This window comes from Amphiura filiformis, chromosome 8, assembly GCF_039555335.1.
Source record: "Amphiura filiformis chromosome 8, Afil_fr2py, whole genome shotgun sequence".
NCBI lineage: Eukaryota > Metazoa > Echinodermata > Ophiuroidea > Amphilepidida > Amphiuridae > Amphiura > Amphiura filiformis.
The window spans coordinates 8,150,747-8,170,315 of record NC_092635.1 but is presented as its reverse complement, the minus strand read 5'-3'; the positions used below and the strand labels follow the sequence as shown (position 1 = coordinate 8,170,315).

The 19,569-nt window shown below is 37.4% G+C and overlaps 2 protein-coding genes across 2 annotated transcripts in view; one reads left to right on the top strand and one right to left on the bottom strand.

The window, feature by feature from the left end:
* LOC140158581 (translocon-associated protein subunit beta-like) overlaps positions 1-19,569 on the bottom strand; it is a 468,516-nt gene that overhangs the window by 66,522 nt on the left and 382,425 nt on the right. The gene's annotated exons all lie outside the window — the stretch shown is intronic.
* On the top strand, positions 2,215-17,540 carry LOC140158577 (uncharacterized). Its single transcript, XM_072181714.1, has 5 exons — positions 2,215-2,411; positions 4,709-4,824; positions 11,392-11,554; positions 12,808-12,969; positions 15,568-17,540. The coding sequence occupies exons 1-5, from the start codon at positions 2,390-2,392 to the stop codon at positions 15,780-15,782; spliced, it is 678 nt and encodes a 225-aa protein (XP_072037815.1). The 5' UTR covers positions 2,215-2,389; the 3' UTR covers positions 15,783-17,540.

The window sequence follows — 19,569 nt, the reverse complement described above, 5'->3', positions numbered from 1 at the left end:
ATGACGATCAAATCTTGACAACTGTTACTTTTACATCAATTTCAACAATGCCCATGTGTTTTTTAAGGATAACTTACGTTACTAAGGGTTATTAATCATGGCACTAAAAACAGTAAAACAATTAAATGTAAAACAATTCTTGCTGTCATATTGTAAGATACATGTCACATTTTCAAAATCACTCGCTTGTCAATTCTTGATGCTTTTATTTAATATGCAAAATTCAAACAAACTTCAAAGAAAGTACGACACGAAACATTCGTTACCATTAGATTGAAAGGAGTACTGCAAGCTCTTTTGTTGACAATGCATAAACTAATTGTTTGGCATAAAACAATGCAATGTCACCTTTTAATTAAAAAAGAAATTTTTGTTAAAGTGGAATCGATTGCCTCAAAAAGAGAATTTAAAATTTAGATGAAACTTGCGTTTTAATTGGGATACTTTTCATTGAGCCTATTTTCTGTAATGCCCTTTTCCTAAGTACTTATAATACATGGTGGCGTTACAAGAAAACAATACACATGTAATCGGACGCGGTTTTAGTACATTTGAATAGGGTGTTACTGTTGAAATTAATGGTAACGTATGTTTCTGTCACGTAGGTTACATTTGAACTTCAAAATGCCCGAGAAGTGTGTTGGAAATGCGTTAACGAAATAATGTTAATAAAGTTGATCAAGTACACCTGCCGCTGTAATTTTCTCAACAGTTTATAGTCACTTTTTTGTTTTGATTCTGTACTCTATGGTAACGTATGTTACATTTCTTAACCATACGGTCTGAACCTTCGAATTTTCTAGAATTTCTTACACAAATACATAAATCATGTGGACCTAAAACATTACTATCATATAACTTGCATGATATAACCTATATTTAAGGACACTTTGGTTCAATTTCAATGTTTGCAACCACTAAGGTACGTTTTAACATATCGAGGTAACGTAGGTTTCACGAAACCATATGACATATTTCGATGGTATTTTTGAAAACTCAAAGTAGGCTTTTTGTTAGATTGTAGATTGTTACTTCAAATACGAGACATGTTCCAACTGAATTTACATTAAATATAAAAATTTCATCTGACCATAAATTCCTCAAACAATCTGTCGTGGTTTATGAAAGGAATTAATGCGATATTAAAAAAACATTACCATTTTTCTGAGCGTAGTCTGGTTAATATACAAAAGAAATTAACAGTGGAAGTTAAAGCATGCGTGAAAATTATGATTAAACGTGTGTACATTTCTGGTTTTTCGAGCAATATTATTGTTAACAAGAAAGCCATGAAAGGCCCTTGATTTTGACTTTTAGCAGCTCCAAAACACCCCCTTTTACCGGTACGCCGTCAAAGAATGTTTCGGCCCAGTGGTTTTCAGCAGCGGCATGGTTCTACGATTCTGTTTGTATAATACTGGAATTCCCCACAAAATATTATTACACACGGATGTAGATTGGGAATAAAATTCATTCAACATTTGGAACAACCCGTATTTTTGAACAAGTGATTAGCTCTATACAAAAGTATGCGCGGTTAGAAAGAGATCATACTGATACTTTTGTTGTGTTGATATTGTTACCTATTTTGGACAGTGATCGATGGCCAAATGGCAATATTCTTTACCTTTTCCCAAACTTTTTAAGGTAGAACTTTGGGCACAATAAAGTAATGTAATCAAATTGTTATGAACGTGCGGAGAATTGTATTAGCGGTATAAACAAAGAACGTGGTAGCGCCCAGTTGCTGCGCCGTTTCCGAACAATAACGTTTTGACACTCTATTTCTGAAGAGGTCTTGCTTCAAGACCTCACGAAACAGTTCTGTAAAACTGCAATGTAATTTTGTTCCTTGTTTATGTGCTCCCAAATGGTTGAGCACTCTACCAATCATTGGTTTTACTATCGCTTGGAATTATTATATATAAATATATATTATATCGCAGTCGGTTAATGAGTTTTTAGAATGAAGTAATGACATTATTTGAAAACATAAAATACTTAATATAGTATTCTGTGTTCTTTTTATGTTTTGCATTAAACCACACACATAACCATGTCTCATGTTGTCAGTGCTATAAATAACTATATAAATAAATGGGTCAAATTGGCATTGGTAGTTATTATTTTGATTGTAAACAAGTCGTGCTAATTGTTATGCAGCGGTGGCATTTTCATGCATGATTAACAACATGCATATAGACACTGATAGACAAAGAATCTCACAACACGGCCGGGCTCACAACCTCACAGGCAATAGTCCATTCCAATTCGGATACCAACCAAGGCAACGATTTTGAATCGCAATTAAACGCGTCTGGGTACTATTATATACGATGGCAGTGGTGGCTTTTTCGTACTTTCTGGCATTTTAGGCTGCGTTGTAGTTATGCACACTCGTTTTACTCAAGGTATGTATCTTTACTTGTAATTTCTAATTGTCAAAAACAATAAGAGACGTATAACACAAGCTAATTGAAGTACATAATATCGTATTTCATTCAATGAAAGTTTTTGCATAGTAATGGGTCAAATTGGCATTGGTATTTATTATTTTGAGGTGATGACAGAAACAACAGAAACAACAGAAATAAAAACAAAACCAGAATTTGCAGAAAATTGAAGAATGTTGATATTTTAGGAATGTGTTAGGTATGCTTGTACTTTTGAACTGGGAGGATGTCACATGTGTCCGAACTCCCAAATAAACATGATGTTGTGCACAAAATGACTACAAAACTGTTAGAACTTCCAAATTCAATTCTCGGTGTCTTCATTTCTGCATTTCTGCAATTTCTGTTGTTTCTGTCATTTATGCATTCTATCTTTTGCACCTGTCGGCCGAGCAAAATAAGTGTGATTATTACTACGATTGTATCATTTACACGAAAGGTCGTGACGAATTTGGGAAAATCCCAAGATGTATCGACTGCGGAAGCATTGTTCTAATTCATATTGAGATACGGTGCACGTTTTGCGTAATAAGTTGCGTGCGCAAGGGGGGGCATCCCCTAAACTTTTCTGAGTCAGTCGGGAAGTGCTCCCAGTCCAAGGAAATGCATCCAGTGAAATTGTATCAAAGAAAATAATGTTGTCACCACAATTCACACTTGTTCTAGGTTACACAAACCTACTTTCCAGTTTTGTTTGTACATGTACATAATTTCTGCTTTGAACATTAATGCACCATGAATTGGGGGTCTGAACAGGTAGCACGTCTTGACTTTCAGCCTTATCAAGTTATCAAATACAGTATTTGCTCAATATAGAAGAACCTCAAGGAAGTTAGATATAGAAAGGAGAATAAATAGATTACGTAATGCTTTGTTCTTTTGATGCCTATTTGAGTTTCCGCCAAGCTATTCATCAAGAGGTACCTTCTGTTCGGGACAAAGGGCTTCCGCCATTAAAGCGGTTACTGATCTGACAGCGCATTAATGCTATAACAGGCAGGCTACTGTCAATAAGTGACCAAATGAATGTCACGTGAAAGCGCCTACACGATCGAGAGGTACCTTTTGTTGTAATACCACCCAAGGGCAGTGGCGGATCCAGGATTTTTGAAAGGGGGGCACAAACTTAGAATCATCGGCGCGGCATCGACGTTATGCATTCTAACTTTTGCACCTGCCGGCCGAGCAAAATAAGTGTTATTATTACTACGATTGTATCATTTACACGAAAGGTCGTGACGAATTTGGGAAAATCCCAAGATGTATCGACTGCGGAAGCATTGTTCTAATTCATATTGAGATACGGTGCACGTTTTGCGTGATAAGTTGCGTGCGCAAGGGGGGGGGGCATCCCCTACAATTTTCTGATTCGGTCGGGGGAAGTGCTCCCAGTCCAAGGAAATGCATCCAGTGAAATAATAATGTTGTCACCACAATTCACACTTGTTCTAGGTTACACAAACCTACTTTCCAGTTTTGTTTGTACATAATTTCTGCTTTGAACATTAATGCACCATGAATTGGGGGTCTGAACAGGTACGTAGCACGTCTTGACTTTTAGCCTTATCAAATTATCAAATACAGTATTAGCTCAATATAGAAGAACCTCAAGGAAGTTAGATATAGAAAGGAGAATAAATAGATTAAATGAAAAGACCAAATGAATGTCACGTGAAAGCGCCTACACGAACGAGAGATACCTTTTGTTACAATACCACCCAAGGCCCAAGGGTGTGTTTGAGTTGTCACATACACACAAAAGCACACTTTACCGTCGATATTGAATTATTTACCACCCGTCTTAATTTAGGCGCCTCATTTAAATAAATTCAATAGAGTTGCTGATCGATTACCCGTAACAACGTGTCACTGCTGCCAGACCTATAAGTCTATCTGTGTCACTTTCTATAATTAACTACTTCGCAGCTATATGTTGTTATCATGGTTATAAACCTGTTCAATAAAATCAAATGAAATTCTTAAATTGAGCATTTTGAGCGTTTCGACAGTATTTTTTGTGGGACATGAGAGCACATCAGACATATCGAATTGCATTCTGAATACGAAGAATGTCTTTCTGATATCAAATAATTTTCATTTTTTGAAATTTACGATATAATGCAAATTTTGTTTTTTATTAAAGATATTGCAGGAGCCTTTGAGATTTATTTTATGTATTATTATTCTGAGTACGACTGTTTTCTATTTTTTAAATTATTTCACCAAATTATATGCATTTCTTTTAATTTCCACAGCTGTATGTCCTCAGGGTCTCTCTGCTTTCAAGTATGAGTCATCTGTATGCCAAGATCATTTGGACTGTTCGTATAAAGCAATTAATAAATATCCACTAGAGGATACACTCCTTAAGGTAAATTTACAGCGCACATCCACTATTAATACAGCTCTATTGTGCTTAAACATACAAGAAGCATGATTATCAGGGGATATTATTATCATTACACAGCCGTGACTAACGTCACGGCTGTGTCTTTTTTCTTACAGGTTCTTTCTTCTTTACACAGCCGTGACGTTAGGGTCAAAGGTCAAGCAGGGGTCATAGGGGTCAAAAACGTGATTTCAACTCAAAATGCTTCTTCTCTCACAGATTACGTAGGAGAGTGACACAACTTGCACACATGCATTGTTATTATCCAGTGTCTATGGGGTCCTCACAGATTTGGGGTCAAAGGTCATTAAGGGGTCACTTCCGGTATAAAACGAAAAACCTTCAAAATTTTTTATTTGCTAAGAAAAACATAGGACAGTACCAGTATGTTCACACATAAACTGTAGTTACCCTGTGCATATGTGGTATTTTTTTATTTAGGGTCAAAGGTCATTAAGGGGCCACTTCCGGTATAAAACGAAATACCTTTAAAATGCTTCTTCTCCCACAAATTACGTAGGACAGTGACACCACTTGCACACATGCATTGTTATAACCCAGTGTCTATGGGGTCCTCACAGATTTGGGGTCAAAGGTCATTAAGGGGTCACTTCCGGTATAAAACGAAAAACCTTCAAAAATTTGTATTTGCTAAGAAAAACATAGGACAGTAACGGTATGTTCACACATGAATTGTGGTTACCCAATTCATATGTGGTATTTTTTTTTTTTTGGGTTCAAATGTCATTAAGGGGTCACTTCCGGTCTGAGACAAAAAACCTTCAAAATGCCCCTTCTGCCACAAGTAACATACCAAAGTGGTGCCACGTGCACCCATGCATTGACATTAGCCAATGTCTAAGGGGGTTTTCATATATTTTGGGGTCAAAGGTCATTAGGGGTTATAACACGGCTGTGTTCGTGACGTTAGTCACGGCTGTGTCTTTTTTCTTACAGGTTCTTTCTTCTTTCTTTCTTTCTTTACACAGCCGTGACGTTAGTCACGGCTGTGTCTTTTTTCTTACAGGTTCTTTCTTCTTCTTCTTTCTGCCGACCACTACATTTGCTCTAGCACTTACATGCTTCCACCGATTTTGACCTAACTTGGTCACAACCATCATTGACCATGCCCCTACATGTCATATGAAACTCGTGTGGTCAAATGTCACGCAGGGGTCATAGGGGTCAAAAACGTGATTTCCACTCAAAATGCTTCTTCTCTCACAGATTACGTAGGACAGTGACACCACTTGCACGCATGCATTGTTATTATCCAGTGTCTATGGGGTCCTCACAGATTTGGGGTCAAAGGTCATTAAGGGGTCACTTCCGGTATAAAACGAAAAACCTTCAAAATTTTTTATTTGCTAAGAAAAACATAGGACAGTAACGCTATGTTCACACATAAATTGCAGTTACGCTGTGTATGTGTGGTATTTTTTTTATTTAGGGTCAAAGGTCATTAAGGGCCACTTCCGGTATAAAACGAAATACCTTTAAAATGCTTCTTCTCCCACAAATTACGTAGGACAGTGACACCACTTGCACACATGCATTGTTATTACCCAGTGTCTATGGGGTCCTCACAGATTTGGGGTCAAAGGTCATTAAAGGGTCACTTCCGGTATAAAACGAAAAACCTTCAAATTTTTTTATTTGCTAAGAAAAACATAGGATAGTAACGATATGTTCACACATGAATTGTGGTTACCCAATTAATATGTGGTATTTTTTTATTTGGGGTCAAATGTCATTAAGGGGTCACTTCCGGTCTGAGACGAAAAACCTTCAAAATGCCCCTTCTGCCACAAGTAAAATAGCAAAGTGGTGTCACGTGCACCCATACATTGACATTAGCCAATGTCTATGGGCGTTTTCATATATTTTGTGGTCAAAGGTTATATAGGGGTCACAACACGGCTGTGTTCGTGGTCTTAGACCACAGCTAAGTCTAGTTACACAGCCGTGACGTTAGTCACGGCTGTGTCTTTTTTCTTACAGGTTCTTTCTTTCTTTCTTCTTTCTTTCTGCCGACCACTACATTTGCTCTAGCACTTACATGCTTGTACCGATTTTGACCTAACTTGGTCACAACCATCATTGACCATGCCCCTACATATCATATGAAACTCGTGGGGTCAAAGGTCAAGCAGGGGTCATAGGGGTCAAAAACGTGATTTCAACTCAAAATGCTTCTTCTCTCACAGATTACGTAGGAGAGTGACACCACTTGCACACATGCATTGTTATTATCCAGTGTCTATAGGGTCCTCACAGATTTGGGGTCAAAGGTCATTAAGGGGTCACTTCCGGTATAAAACGAAAAACCTTCAAACATTTTTATTTGCTAAGAAAAACATAGGACAGTAACGGTATGTTTACAAATAAATTGTAGTTACTCTGTGCATATGTGGTATTTTTTTATTTAGGGTCAAAGGTCATTAAGGGGATACTTCCGGTATAAAACGAAATTCCTTTAAAATGCTTCTTCTCCCACAAATTACGTATGACAGTGACGCCACTTGCACACATGCATTGTTATTATCCAGTGTCTATGGGGTCCTCACAAATTTGGAATCAAAGGTCATTAAGGGGTCACTTCCGGTATAAAACGAAAACCGTTCAAAAAATTTTATTTGCTAAGAAAAACATTGGAGGGTGATGGTATATTCACACGTGAATTGTGTTTACCTATTGTACATGTGGTATTTTTTCATTTGGGGTCAAAAGGTCATTAAGGGTCACTTCCGGTCTGAGACGAAAACCTTCAAAATGCCCCTTTCTGCCACAAATAACATAGCAAAGTGGTGCCACTTGGACCCATACATTGACATTAGCCAATGTCTATGGGCGTTTTATGTATTTTGAGGTCAAAGGTCATTAAGGCGTCAAAACACGGCTGTGTTCGTGGTCTTAGACCACAGCTAATTCTTTCTTTACACAGCCGTGACGTTAGTCACGGCTGTGTCTTTTTTCTTACAGGTTCTTTCTTCTTTCTTCTTTCTTTCTTCTTCTTTCTGCCGACCACTACATTTGCTCTAGCACTTACATGCTTACACCGATTTTGACCTAGCTTGGTCACAACCATCATTGACCATGCCCCTACATGTCATATGAAACTCGTGGGGTCAAAGGTCACGCAGGGGTCATAGGGGTCAAAAACGTGATTTCAACTCAAAATGCTTCTTCTCTCACAGATTACGTAGGACAGTGACACCACTTGCACACATGCATTGTAATTATCCAGTGTCTATGGGGTCCTCACAGATTTGGGGTCAAAGGTCATTAAGGGGTCACTTCCGGTATAAAACGAAAAACCATCAAAATATTTTATTTGCTAAGAAAAACATAGGACAGTAACGGTATGTTCACACATAAATTGTAGTTACCCTGTGTATATGTGGTATTTTTTATTTAGGGTCAAAGGTCATTAAGGGCCACTTCCGGTACAAAACGAAATACCTTTAAAATGCTTCTTCTCCCACAAATTACGTCGGACAGTAACACCACTTGCATACATGCATTGTTATTATCCAGTGTCTATGGGGTCCTCACAGATTTGGGGTCAAAGGTCATTAAGTGCTCACTTCCGGTATAAAACGAAAAACCGTCAAAATTTTTATTTGCTAAGAAAAACATAGGACAGTAACGGTATGTTCACACATGAATTGTGGGTACCCAATTCATATGTGGTATTTTCTTATTTGGGGTCAAATGTCATTAAGGGGTCACTTCCGGTCTGAGACGAAAAACCTTCAAAATGCCCTTCTGTCACAAGTAACATAGCAAAGTGGTGCCACATGCACCCATGCATTGACATTAGCCAATGTCTATGGCCGTTTTCATATATTTTGGGGTCAAAGGTCATTAGGGGTAACAACACGGCTGTGTTCGTGGGTTAGACCACAGCTTAGTCTAGTCTTTCTTCTTTCTGCCGACCACTACATTTGCTCTAGCACTTACATGCTTGTACCGATTTTGACCTAACTTGGTCACAACCATCATTGACCATGCCCCTACATGTCACATGAAACTCATGGGGTCAAAGGTCACGCTAGGGTCATAGGGGTCAAAAACGTGATTTCAACTCAAAATGCTTCTTCTTCTACAGATTACGTATGACGGTGACCCCACTTGCACACATGCATTGCTATTACCCAGTGTCTATGGGGTCTTCACAGATTTGGGGTCAAAGGTCATTAAGGGGTCACTTCCGGTATAAAACGAAAAACCTTCAAAATTTTTTATTTGCTAAGAAAAACATAGGACAGTATCGGTATGTTCACACATAAATTGTAGTTACCCTGTGTATATGTGGTATTTTTTTTTTTTAGGGTCAAAGGTCATTAAGGGGCCACTTCCGGTACAAAACGAAATACCTTTAAAATGCTTCTTCTCCCACAAATAACGTAGGACAGTAACACCACTTGCATACATGCATTGTTATTACCCAGTGTATATGGGGTCCTCACAGATTTGGGGTCAAAGGTCATTAAGGGGTCACTTCCGGTATAAAACGAAAAACCTTCAATTTTTTTTATTTGCTAAGAAACACATAGGACAGTAACGGTATGTTCACACATGAATTGTGGGTACCCAATTCATATGTGGTATTTTTTTATTTGGGGTCAAATGTCATTAAGGGGTCACTTCCGGTCTGAGACGAAAAACCTTCAAAATGCCCCTTCTGCCACAAGTAACAGCAAAGTGGTGCCACATGCACCCATGCATTGACATTAGCCAATGTCTATGACCGTTTTCATATATTTTGGGGTCAAGGGTCATTAGGGGTAACAACACGGCTGTGTTCGTGGGTTAGACCACAGCTTAGTCTAGTTCTTCTTTCTGCCGACCACTACATTTGCTCTAGCACTTACATGCTTGTACCGATTTTGACCTAACTTGGTCACAACCATCATTGACCATGCCCCTACATGTCATATGAAACTCGTGGGGTCAAAGGTCAAGCAGGGGTCATAGGGGTCAAAAACGTGATTTCAACTCAAAATGCTTCTTCTCTCACAGATTACGTAGGACCGTGACACCACTTGCACACATGCATTGTTATTATCCAGTGTCTATGGGGTCCTCACAGATTTGGGGTCAAAGGTCATTAAGGGGCCACATCCGGTATAAAACGAAAAACCTTCAAAATTTTTTATTTGCTAAGAAAAACATAGGACAGTAACGGTATGTTCACACATAAATTGCAGTTACCCTGTGTATATATGGTATTTTTTAATTTAGGGTCAAAGGTCATTAAGGGGCCACTCCGGTATAAAACGAAATACCTTTAAAATGCTTCTACTCCCACAAATTACGTAGGACAGTGACACTATATCCACACATAAATTGGTATTACCCAGTGTTTATGGGGTCCTCACAGATTTGGGGTCAAAGGTCATTAAGGGGTCACTTCCGGTATAAAACGAAAAACCTTCAAACATTTTTATATGCTAAGAAAAACATAGGACAGTAACGGTATGTGCACACATGAATTGTGGTTACCCAATTCATATGTGGTATTTTTTTATTTGGGGTCAAATGTCATTAAGGGGTCAATTCCGGTCTGAGACGAAAAACCTTCAAAATGTCCCTTCTGCCACAACATAGCAAAATGGTTCCACGTGCACCCATGCATTGACATTGGCCAATGTCTATCGGCATTTTCATATATTTTGGGGTCAAATGTCATTAGGGGTCACAACATGGCTGTGTTCGTGGGTTAGACCACAGCTAATTATTATTTGTATTAGTAGTAATAGTAGTAGTAGTAGTAGTAGTAGAAGTAGTAGTAGTAGCAGTAGTATATAGTAGTAGTAGTAATAGTAGTAGTAGTAGTAGTAGTAGTAGTAGTAGTAGTAGTAGTAGTAGTAGTAGTAGTAGTAGTAGTAGTAGTAGTAGTAGTAGTAGTAGTAGTAGTAGTAGTAGTAGTAGTAGTAGTAGTAGTAGTAGTGGTAGCAGCAGCAGTAGTAGAAGTAGAAGTTGTAGTAATAGTAGTAGTAGTAGTAGTAGTAGTAGTAGTAGTAACAGTAGTAATAGTAGTAGTAGTAGCAGTAGAAGTAGTAGTAGTAGTAGTAGTAGTAGTAGTAGTAGTAGTAGTAGTAGTAGTAGTAGTAGTAGTAGTAGTAGTAGTAGTAGTAGCAGTAGCAGTAGCAGCAGCAGCAGCAGCAGTAGCAGTAGTAGTAGTACGCATGTCCACTATTTTTCACTCACCTGGAACGTTTTCACTAGTCCGACTAGCGTCTTCAGCAGATGGTGATGCTGTGTTGATATCTTGTCTACAATCGGGATATCTCTTATTGATGACGTCATATGATTGACAGAATGACGTCATATGATGTTACGATGTAGCTCCCGATTGTAGACAAGATATCAACTCAGCATCGTCATCTGCTGAAGACGCTAGTCGGACTAGTGAAAACGTTCCAGGTGAGCGAAAAATAGTGTAGTGTTGAAGTTAAAACTTAAATTCATTTTATCTACCACTACGTATGAATATCCACTCGTATATTTTGGATGTTGTTGTTTTTTGTGCACATTTTGCAGAACACGGAAGTACAAAGTTGCGTGAAAGATCAGAATCACGGTAATTATTCCAGCTTTGACACTTCCTGTCCAGATCCAGTACTAGGATACCAATCGGGTTTTACGCATGTTGATTTTCCAATAAACGGCGGTAGCTGTTCATTTTGCTTCAAGTTGAACATAGGTAAAATTTTACAATACACTAATATACAAGGCTCACTTGGACAATCAATTAGGTGTGAAACTGATCAAATTCGGTGTTGAAATGAGCACAATATTGTATACTACATCTTTTCACTAATTGTGTGAGTCAACATAAATACATACAATCATAATGCACTCTTTAGCAAAGTTACTTATCCAGACCAGCAGCCTTCTTCTTGCTGTTGATTGTAATGTTTTACCTCTTAATGTTCTTGATGTATACCCTGATTCACTTGTCCTGCAAAGATCACTATTCAGCGAAGTTCACTGAAGACTTTTATATCATTTGCATAAAATCCTCGCACGGTTGACTCCGAAATGGTGTTATTTTCACCTTTCACATAATTTCTTCAGGAAACAGGCCCGTGTCGCATACAGTCCCACTGTCCAGTGGGATAATATTGACCAGTGGACTAGGATTGACCAGTGGATTGGGATCAACCAGTGGGGTAGTATTGATAAGTGGGTTAGGATTGAACAGTGGGATAGTATTAACCAGTGGATTGAGAATAACCAGTGGGGTAGTATTGACCAGTGGGGTAGTATTGGCAAGTGGACTAGGATTGACCAGTGGATTAATATTAATATCAGTGGGGTAGTATTGACCAGTATAGTAGTATTGTTTCATAAACCAGACTTCAGCAAGTCGACAGAAGAATATAATTTCATTTTTTGGAAGAGGTGCGCACTTTGACGTAAACTAGATCTTCTCCGACATTACTGGCAGGTAGTACTACGTACATTGACTACATAAAATATTTCTGGTTCGCAATTTCCTTTCGTTGAAGGAAATGGACTGTAAGCACATTAGCTAGTCCGTAACAACACTGATAACTGTCTTGAATTGTGTTTACATTTTCTGATATACCATACCAAGCACTGGAAAATCATTATTTTAATATCATTACATCACTTCCTGGGGTTTTCCCCAACATGTCACTTTCACTTTACAATCTCAGGGGAATTCCCAACTATCCATAATTAGAAATGATTCAATTTGTTGTTGCTCAACTTCATGCATGAGAGGGGAATCCCTAAAATATCTCATGAAAACATTTTGTATAATTGTAAACAACGATAACTAATTAAATTACCCAGGGCACATCACAAAATATCTCACAACACGCTTTTTATAGCATGTGCAGGATGTATGGCATTGAGTTGAGTTGACTATAGACTCCTTTGAAAACTTTGAGAGCAATAATGATTCCCTCCCTGTTTTGAACCCAACAGTAAGATTTGACCTTTACCCTATCGATTCAACGTGCGAAGGGGGGAAAAGAAAACGCGCAACCAAGCAACCAACCAACTTTCGAAAGGACACCATCTATGTCATGAAGGGAAGAGAAGTAACGGTGCCCATTGAAAAAATTGGGCCAGATACTGTAACAGTCGGTAAGTACAAAGGGATTTAAAGGTCCGTGACCCGATCGACAGCCTCATCCCCCATTTTTATTCATCAAAACTAAGATTTTGGTATCATAAGAAAGCTCATATTTTTGTCATTACCCCAGTGAAATTTAACTCCTGAAATATGTTTCGTTTAAATAGTGTGAACAAAAAAATAGTGATTTGTGGTTACCACACCGGAAGTGTACATGTACTATCCTATGGTGCATTGTTATACACGTTTCTGCTTCTCATACCAACACATGAAAAGGCTTGACTACAAAAACACCCGAGTACACAAATATTTCCAGCACAGCGAGTCTAGTAGTTTCTAGTCTCCACACAGTATGTGTTATAAAGGGTTCATACTGCAGTTACTGTCCGTTTTCCTATACACAATACACAGTGCTCTCACCATTGACGCGTGACCTCTACAAATGATGTATGTTGGGAGAATGGACACTTGCCTAGTTAACATCACTGTGTGAAAAATAACCAGCCAATATTTTATTTATTCTCCAAAACTTCTAGCAAATATATTTCTCTAACATGACCTAAAATTACAGCTAGGTTAGATGTTCAGAAATGGTCGCACTTTTGTAAAATATGAGTGAGGGCAAGGCATAGCTAGCCAACTCCCCGTGTTAATTGAATGGAGATTTGACCGAAAATATTGGTATCGGACCGCTCACTTCTGAAGGATGCCACAAAAAACGGTAAAAGCTACATTTAAATTATTCTAAATAGGTTCTAGAAAATAAAGTTTTGTAACATGTCCTAAATTTTTAGCTAATTTAGATGTTTGGAGAGGGTCGCACTTTTGTGTTTTAGGAAGGATATGTAAACGACAGATAACACCAAAAATATGAAGAAATTATTTCCAAACCGTGTTAAGTCAACAATCATTATGTTGCTCATTTTGAAGAATGCTGGTTAACAAAAAGCAGGTCTTTGTCTCATTTCGTGAACAAAAGTACACATACCATTGTTTCCTTTCGTTTCCTTTATAATCGGTTACCCAACTGAAGCTATAAATACCAGCTTTATTGCGATGTCGCACATTGAAAACAGACACTTGTCCACAACCAGAGAAGATCTGATTTAATCAGTTGAGCTGCTTCAATGAGTGTTATCTTGGTTTAATAGCTTTTAATGGGGTTTAATCCTGCAAAGGTCGAGATGAGTTCTACTGTAGACATGACTGCATCATGTCACAAAAAATAACTCCCCCCTAAAATTACAAATCATTTCTTTTCATAACTTGACATACATTTCGTTGATTTGAACATTTTGGGATGTTGAAAAGTGCAACTTTTTTTAAGCATCATTTTTGAAAAATGTGATTATTTTTTACCAAAACAAAAAGGATTTTCAAAAAGGAATAACTTTGATAGGGTAGCAAGAATATGCCTTTATTCACAGATTTTTAAATTTTTTAAATCAACAAAATGAATGTCAAGTTATGTAAAGGAATGTTTTGTAAATCCTAAATTGATTTTACCATTTTTGAAACACCGGCTCAATAAAACCTTCTAGAAATACCCCGTACATGTCAATGAATCATTGTTTTATACTGCAAGATGATTGCATGGGTGACTGAGTTATTGTATACATAAAAATTAAAGAAAACAAAAACACCATTAAATCAATCAAAACATTGATATCGAGAATGTTTTTGTACATTACATGTATAGGATGTGGAAAAGTGCAACTTTTTCTGCAGGCATCTTTTTTGGAAAATTTGATTATTTTTGTAAATGTATGTCAAGTTATACAAAGAAATGTTTTGTCATTTTAAGGGGGAGTTATTTTTTGTGAACCCTTTACTACACGGTTGAGTGCATAGCATCATAACAGCTGTGTGAGATCTAGTGGAAAGTAGACATCTGTGATTGGATTTTGCCAAAACCTGAAGGGTTCCCTTCATCTAATCAGAATTTTTTTTTATCAAACGAAAGCTAAGACTTCTTCCTAAAACATTTTTTTGACAATAAGTCAACAGATAACGCAATTCAATGTCATATATGTAAGGCGAACGTGAAAACTACCTATCCAAGCACATTTTTTGACCAAAATGTAGGTTTTAAAAGTAAAAACCTGAAGTGTTCCTTACAATATTTTTCAAATTTTATGTTATTAAATAAAAGAGCATACTTATATTGGCCATATACTAGCCACATTAGAATGAGCAATGACCAATTCTCTTTAAATTGCAAACCTTGTGCAACATTTTTTACCATTATACAAGTGTCTACCACTTGTTAAGATGCAAACAAGATTGAAGATAAATAGCGCCATCATTGTTCCACTTTTCTTTAAAATGACTCAGTTTTACATTCCATCAAACAACCGTAAAATGTTTTGACAAATCATCCGTTATGTGTAGTCATCTCGTAGGAGTCGCGGGACGTCAAGCGTGTGAATAGGACCTTGTGCAAAATAATACCCGCTGGACAGTTAGTAGTACGTATTATTTGAAAAAGGATTTAGCAAAACATTTTAGTGATAGCATATTTGTGTATTACTTATCTTCAAGTTTAGTTTAGAGTGTCTCAAGTAGTGGTAAAGTAATTACCACTTCGTCTTTCTTATTTTCTTTTTCAGACTTCCGTCAGATAAATAGTAACTCTCAATTTAGAGTTCGAGCAGAAACGCTTACTTTATCTAAGAATGCTCGGCAACAGGAGCTCAAATTAGGACCTATTGAAGACAATTACACCCTTCAGCTTCTAAACCCTACTGAAGGGATCATAGGAATCCCTGGGACTATATATATTAAATACATTTCTTTAATACCGCCGACGTCGTCACCAAAATAATCCGTGATCCTGGGTGTGAGAAAAATTACGAAAGTGATTGACGTCCTCATCCACTGTTTCATCTCTGAAGAAAGCTCGTATTTTTCTCATAACATAATTATAATTTTAGGTCTTAGATGTGTTTTCAAAAGTACGTTTCCTTTATATGATTATAGATTATAATGACCAATTATTGATAGCTTCATCCCCCCCCCCCATGATGTACCACCTAAAACAGTATAATACTAGAGCTAGTGGGAAAGTGCCAGCCCTACACCTATATCCATTTCATATTGAACTGCCCCGGTTTTTTCTTCTATTATGATTTTAGGAGGGTCTAACTTCCACTTGAAAATTTAGGGGGGGGGACCTGATCTTCACTCTCCTCCGGCAATGTCATGCTCCGCTGAACCTAAATGCGCCTATACCACATAAACGTGTTAACTTGCCTTGGATCAATCTATGCCGGCTTTGCAGAAATGAAACTACCGGAAGTGAAATTGCGTGTTATAAAAACGTTGAATTGTTTGAACCTACGAATCTCAGTTAAATAATTTTGCACATATACAGTAGGTGGGTAAAATGGTCCTAATGACAAATATTGTAACGGCAAGGTCTAATATGACTGCGTCTGTATTTTGCTCGATTTGGAAGTCGTGACGGTAAGATTCGAAAAATTAACTAATATACAGCCTGTCCCAAAAAAATTGTGCAAGTGAAAAGCGCCCTCTGTGGCAATTATTAAATACCGTTGTGACATATTGCAAACATCATCGTCAATGGCATAGTCTTAGCTCTCAAATGCCGTTTAGTCTTTTCAATTTGCTTGTGTTAATCTCGAGATATGCTTACTTAACAACGAAAGGGTAAAATCACAATTGTGCCACTTTTACTAGGGAAGAGGGCTGTACATAAAATGAATGATAGCATCAAGTTTATCAAGAGTTCCTTCGTAAAATCAAAAGAATGCATCAATTACACAACAATACAATGATTCTTTTTTCCACTTACGACAAATTAAACGAGAAATAAATATTTCACATTCTGCCATAAAATTAAATACATGTGCATGTCAATGATTTTACCATGGTAAGTACTGTTCTCTTTGTCATTCAAGACATGTTAAAAGACAAAAAAATATTGCACACTTATAGGTTAATGAACTTTTACAAGTTCATTAATTTGACAAATTAATGAAATTAGATATGAAATTAGAAATAATGCATGCACGCTGGTGTTGATGCGTCTAATGCACGAGCATCAGCATGATTTACATGTACAGCTCTATTCCCTATTAAAAGTGGCACAATTGTGATTTTACCCTTTCGTTGTTAACTAAACATATCTCGAGATTAAAAAGAGCAAATTGAACAGAACAAACGGTATTTGAGAGCTAACTGTGCATTTGAACTGTGCATTTGACGTTGATGTAAGCATCATGTCACAAGGGTATTTTCTAATTGCCAAAGAGGGCGCTTTTTACTTGCACAATTTTTTTTGAGACATGCTGTACATCATAAATCAAAATTTTAATAATATTTTTTAAATTTGAATTCAAGACAGGGTAAAGTGTACTCTTGTTCTACTTGCCTGCAATTGTCAAGTCTGTAGCTTATTTTGAAGACACAAAAACGATTTTTTTTTTTTTTTTTTTTGTTGAAAAGTTGATGCTACATTTGTATGACTTCTTCGCAAGTTGAACGATTTTACGGGCTGTGCAATAATTATGAGCCCTGGGGGAGGGTAAAATTGTGGGGGCAAGAATTTTTGGCGAGCCGAAAGGGGCAAGCAATTTTGGTCAGCCGAGAGGGCAAGCGATTTTGACACACATTCTTGGGGCGCCTTTTAAATAAAAGGCTTAGGAAAACCGTACGGAAACGCTTAAATATGCAAATTTTCTAGCTCAAGTGCGCTCGCAACATGTATATAGACCATATAAGGTTAGCAAATTGTGATCCCAAAAATTTGTCATGTGCAAGGGGGGCAAAGATTTTTTTGGCGGGCCGAGAGGGGTGCTAGTGATTTTTATCGAGCCGTTTGGAAATTGTACCCCCCCCCGAATCATAATTATTGCACAGCCCCTTAATTGCAAGGTCTCCACGCCGATAACAAAAGGCGTTGATCCACTGGCGTATTACCTGAATATACAGTTAAAATATATTGTAACGGCAATGAATAGAATCAATTAGCTTCGCTTGAACGCAATACTTTTTTATTGCATATTACCACATACGCGAGTTCTGAGGTGTATTTTGTTTTGTTTCCTCTTCGTCTGATAATCATGTGACCGATTTTTGCGTGATTGCACGAAAAAGCTACCTAATACTTCTTGGCAACACTGATTAGTATGTTTTTCGATGCTAGACTATTTTTACGAGTAAGTCCCGCCTAGGCGGGTGTACACTCAAGCAAATAACCTTGCAATTTCTCGCAACTTTTGGGCCGTAAAATTTAGATACTTCTTTTGTCTAAATGAGCACGTACCATATGACCTCGAGTTTTGAAGAAACAAAGAAATTTACACAACTTACGAATCCGAAAACGAATATTTACTTCCTTCAACTTCGTAATGAGTGACAAAAGGCTAGAATAAATTAGTCAGGGAGACTGTGGTATGATATATTGTGCCGTGCATTTTTAATAATTAAAACATGCCACCTATTTAGATAACTTTTATATGTCCCAAAAAGCAAGAAAAGTCTTGATGGAAAAATCTGAGGTGTTGCAGAGGGTAGCCAGCTTGGTTTTCAAAATAGCCGCCGTTTTGATATTTATTTTTACTATAACCTGAGTTGTGAATATCTTGTGAGGCTAGTTTTGGTGGCAATACTCACATTTCCAATACCTATGAGTCCAATAAACGTGGTGCTAACTTGCTAGAGGAACAATAAGACTGGCAGCCATCTTGATTTTCAAAATGGCTGCATACATTTTTTTACTATAACTTGTGTTGTGAATATCCTATGAGTCTCATTTTAGCGGTAATACCCACATTGTCAATACCAACAAGTTCAAAAACATGGTGCCAGATTGCTAGGGGTACAATGAGACTGGCAGCCATCTTGATTTTCAAAATGGCTGCCATTTTAACCTTTTTTGCTATAACTGAAGTTGTGAATATCCTATGAGTCTCATTTTAGTGGTAATATCCACATTGTCAATGCCAACAAGTTCACAAACATGGTGCCAGTTTCCTAGGGGAACAATGACATTAACAGCTATCTGGAATTTCAGAATGGCTGCCATTTATGGTCTATTGATAACAATGAATTTGGCTCTGAATGTTGTATAAAGTTCTTCACCTGTCATGAGAAATACTCACATATTTGTAAATTACTAATGAATTGAAAATGCATTTTACTTTCTCTTTGCAACTTTCAGTCATTTGTACAAGTTACTGCACTTGTTCACTTTACTCCACAGTCTCCACTCTAATACTGACTGCACTTGCTTTGTAATACATCAAGGATTAAACAATATTATATTATGGTAATTAACCCCATACATACACATAGGGACGCATTCTTTTTCTCACATTAATTTGACTTAATAGAACAGTCACAAAGTTTGGTACAGTTCAGTCTATTATTCCTTTGGCACTTGCAGCAATTATTCTCACATTTTGATTTAAAAAATCCACACTTCAACAAATCGGTCACTGCAGCTGCTAGCTGGATGGAGCGGGAGGCAAAGTTGTCATCACTGGTAGGAATTTTCCATCAACAACTTCCCAGCCATAATGATGGAGGTTTGGTAACTCTGGACTTGGAACAACATCATTGCACCAAATCATTGTCTCATGATGTCT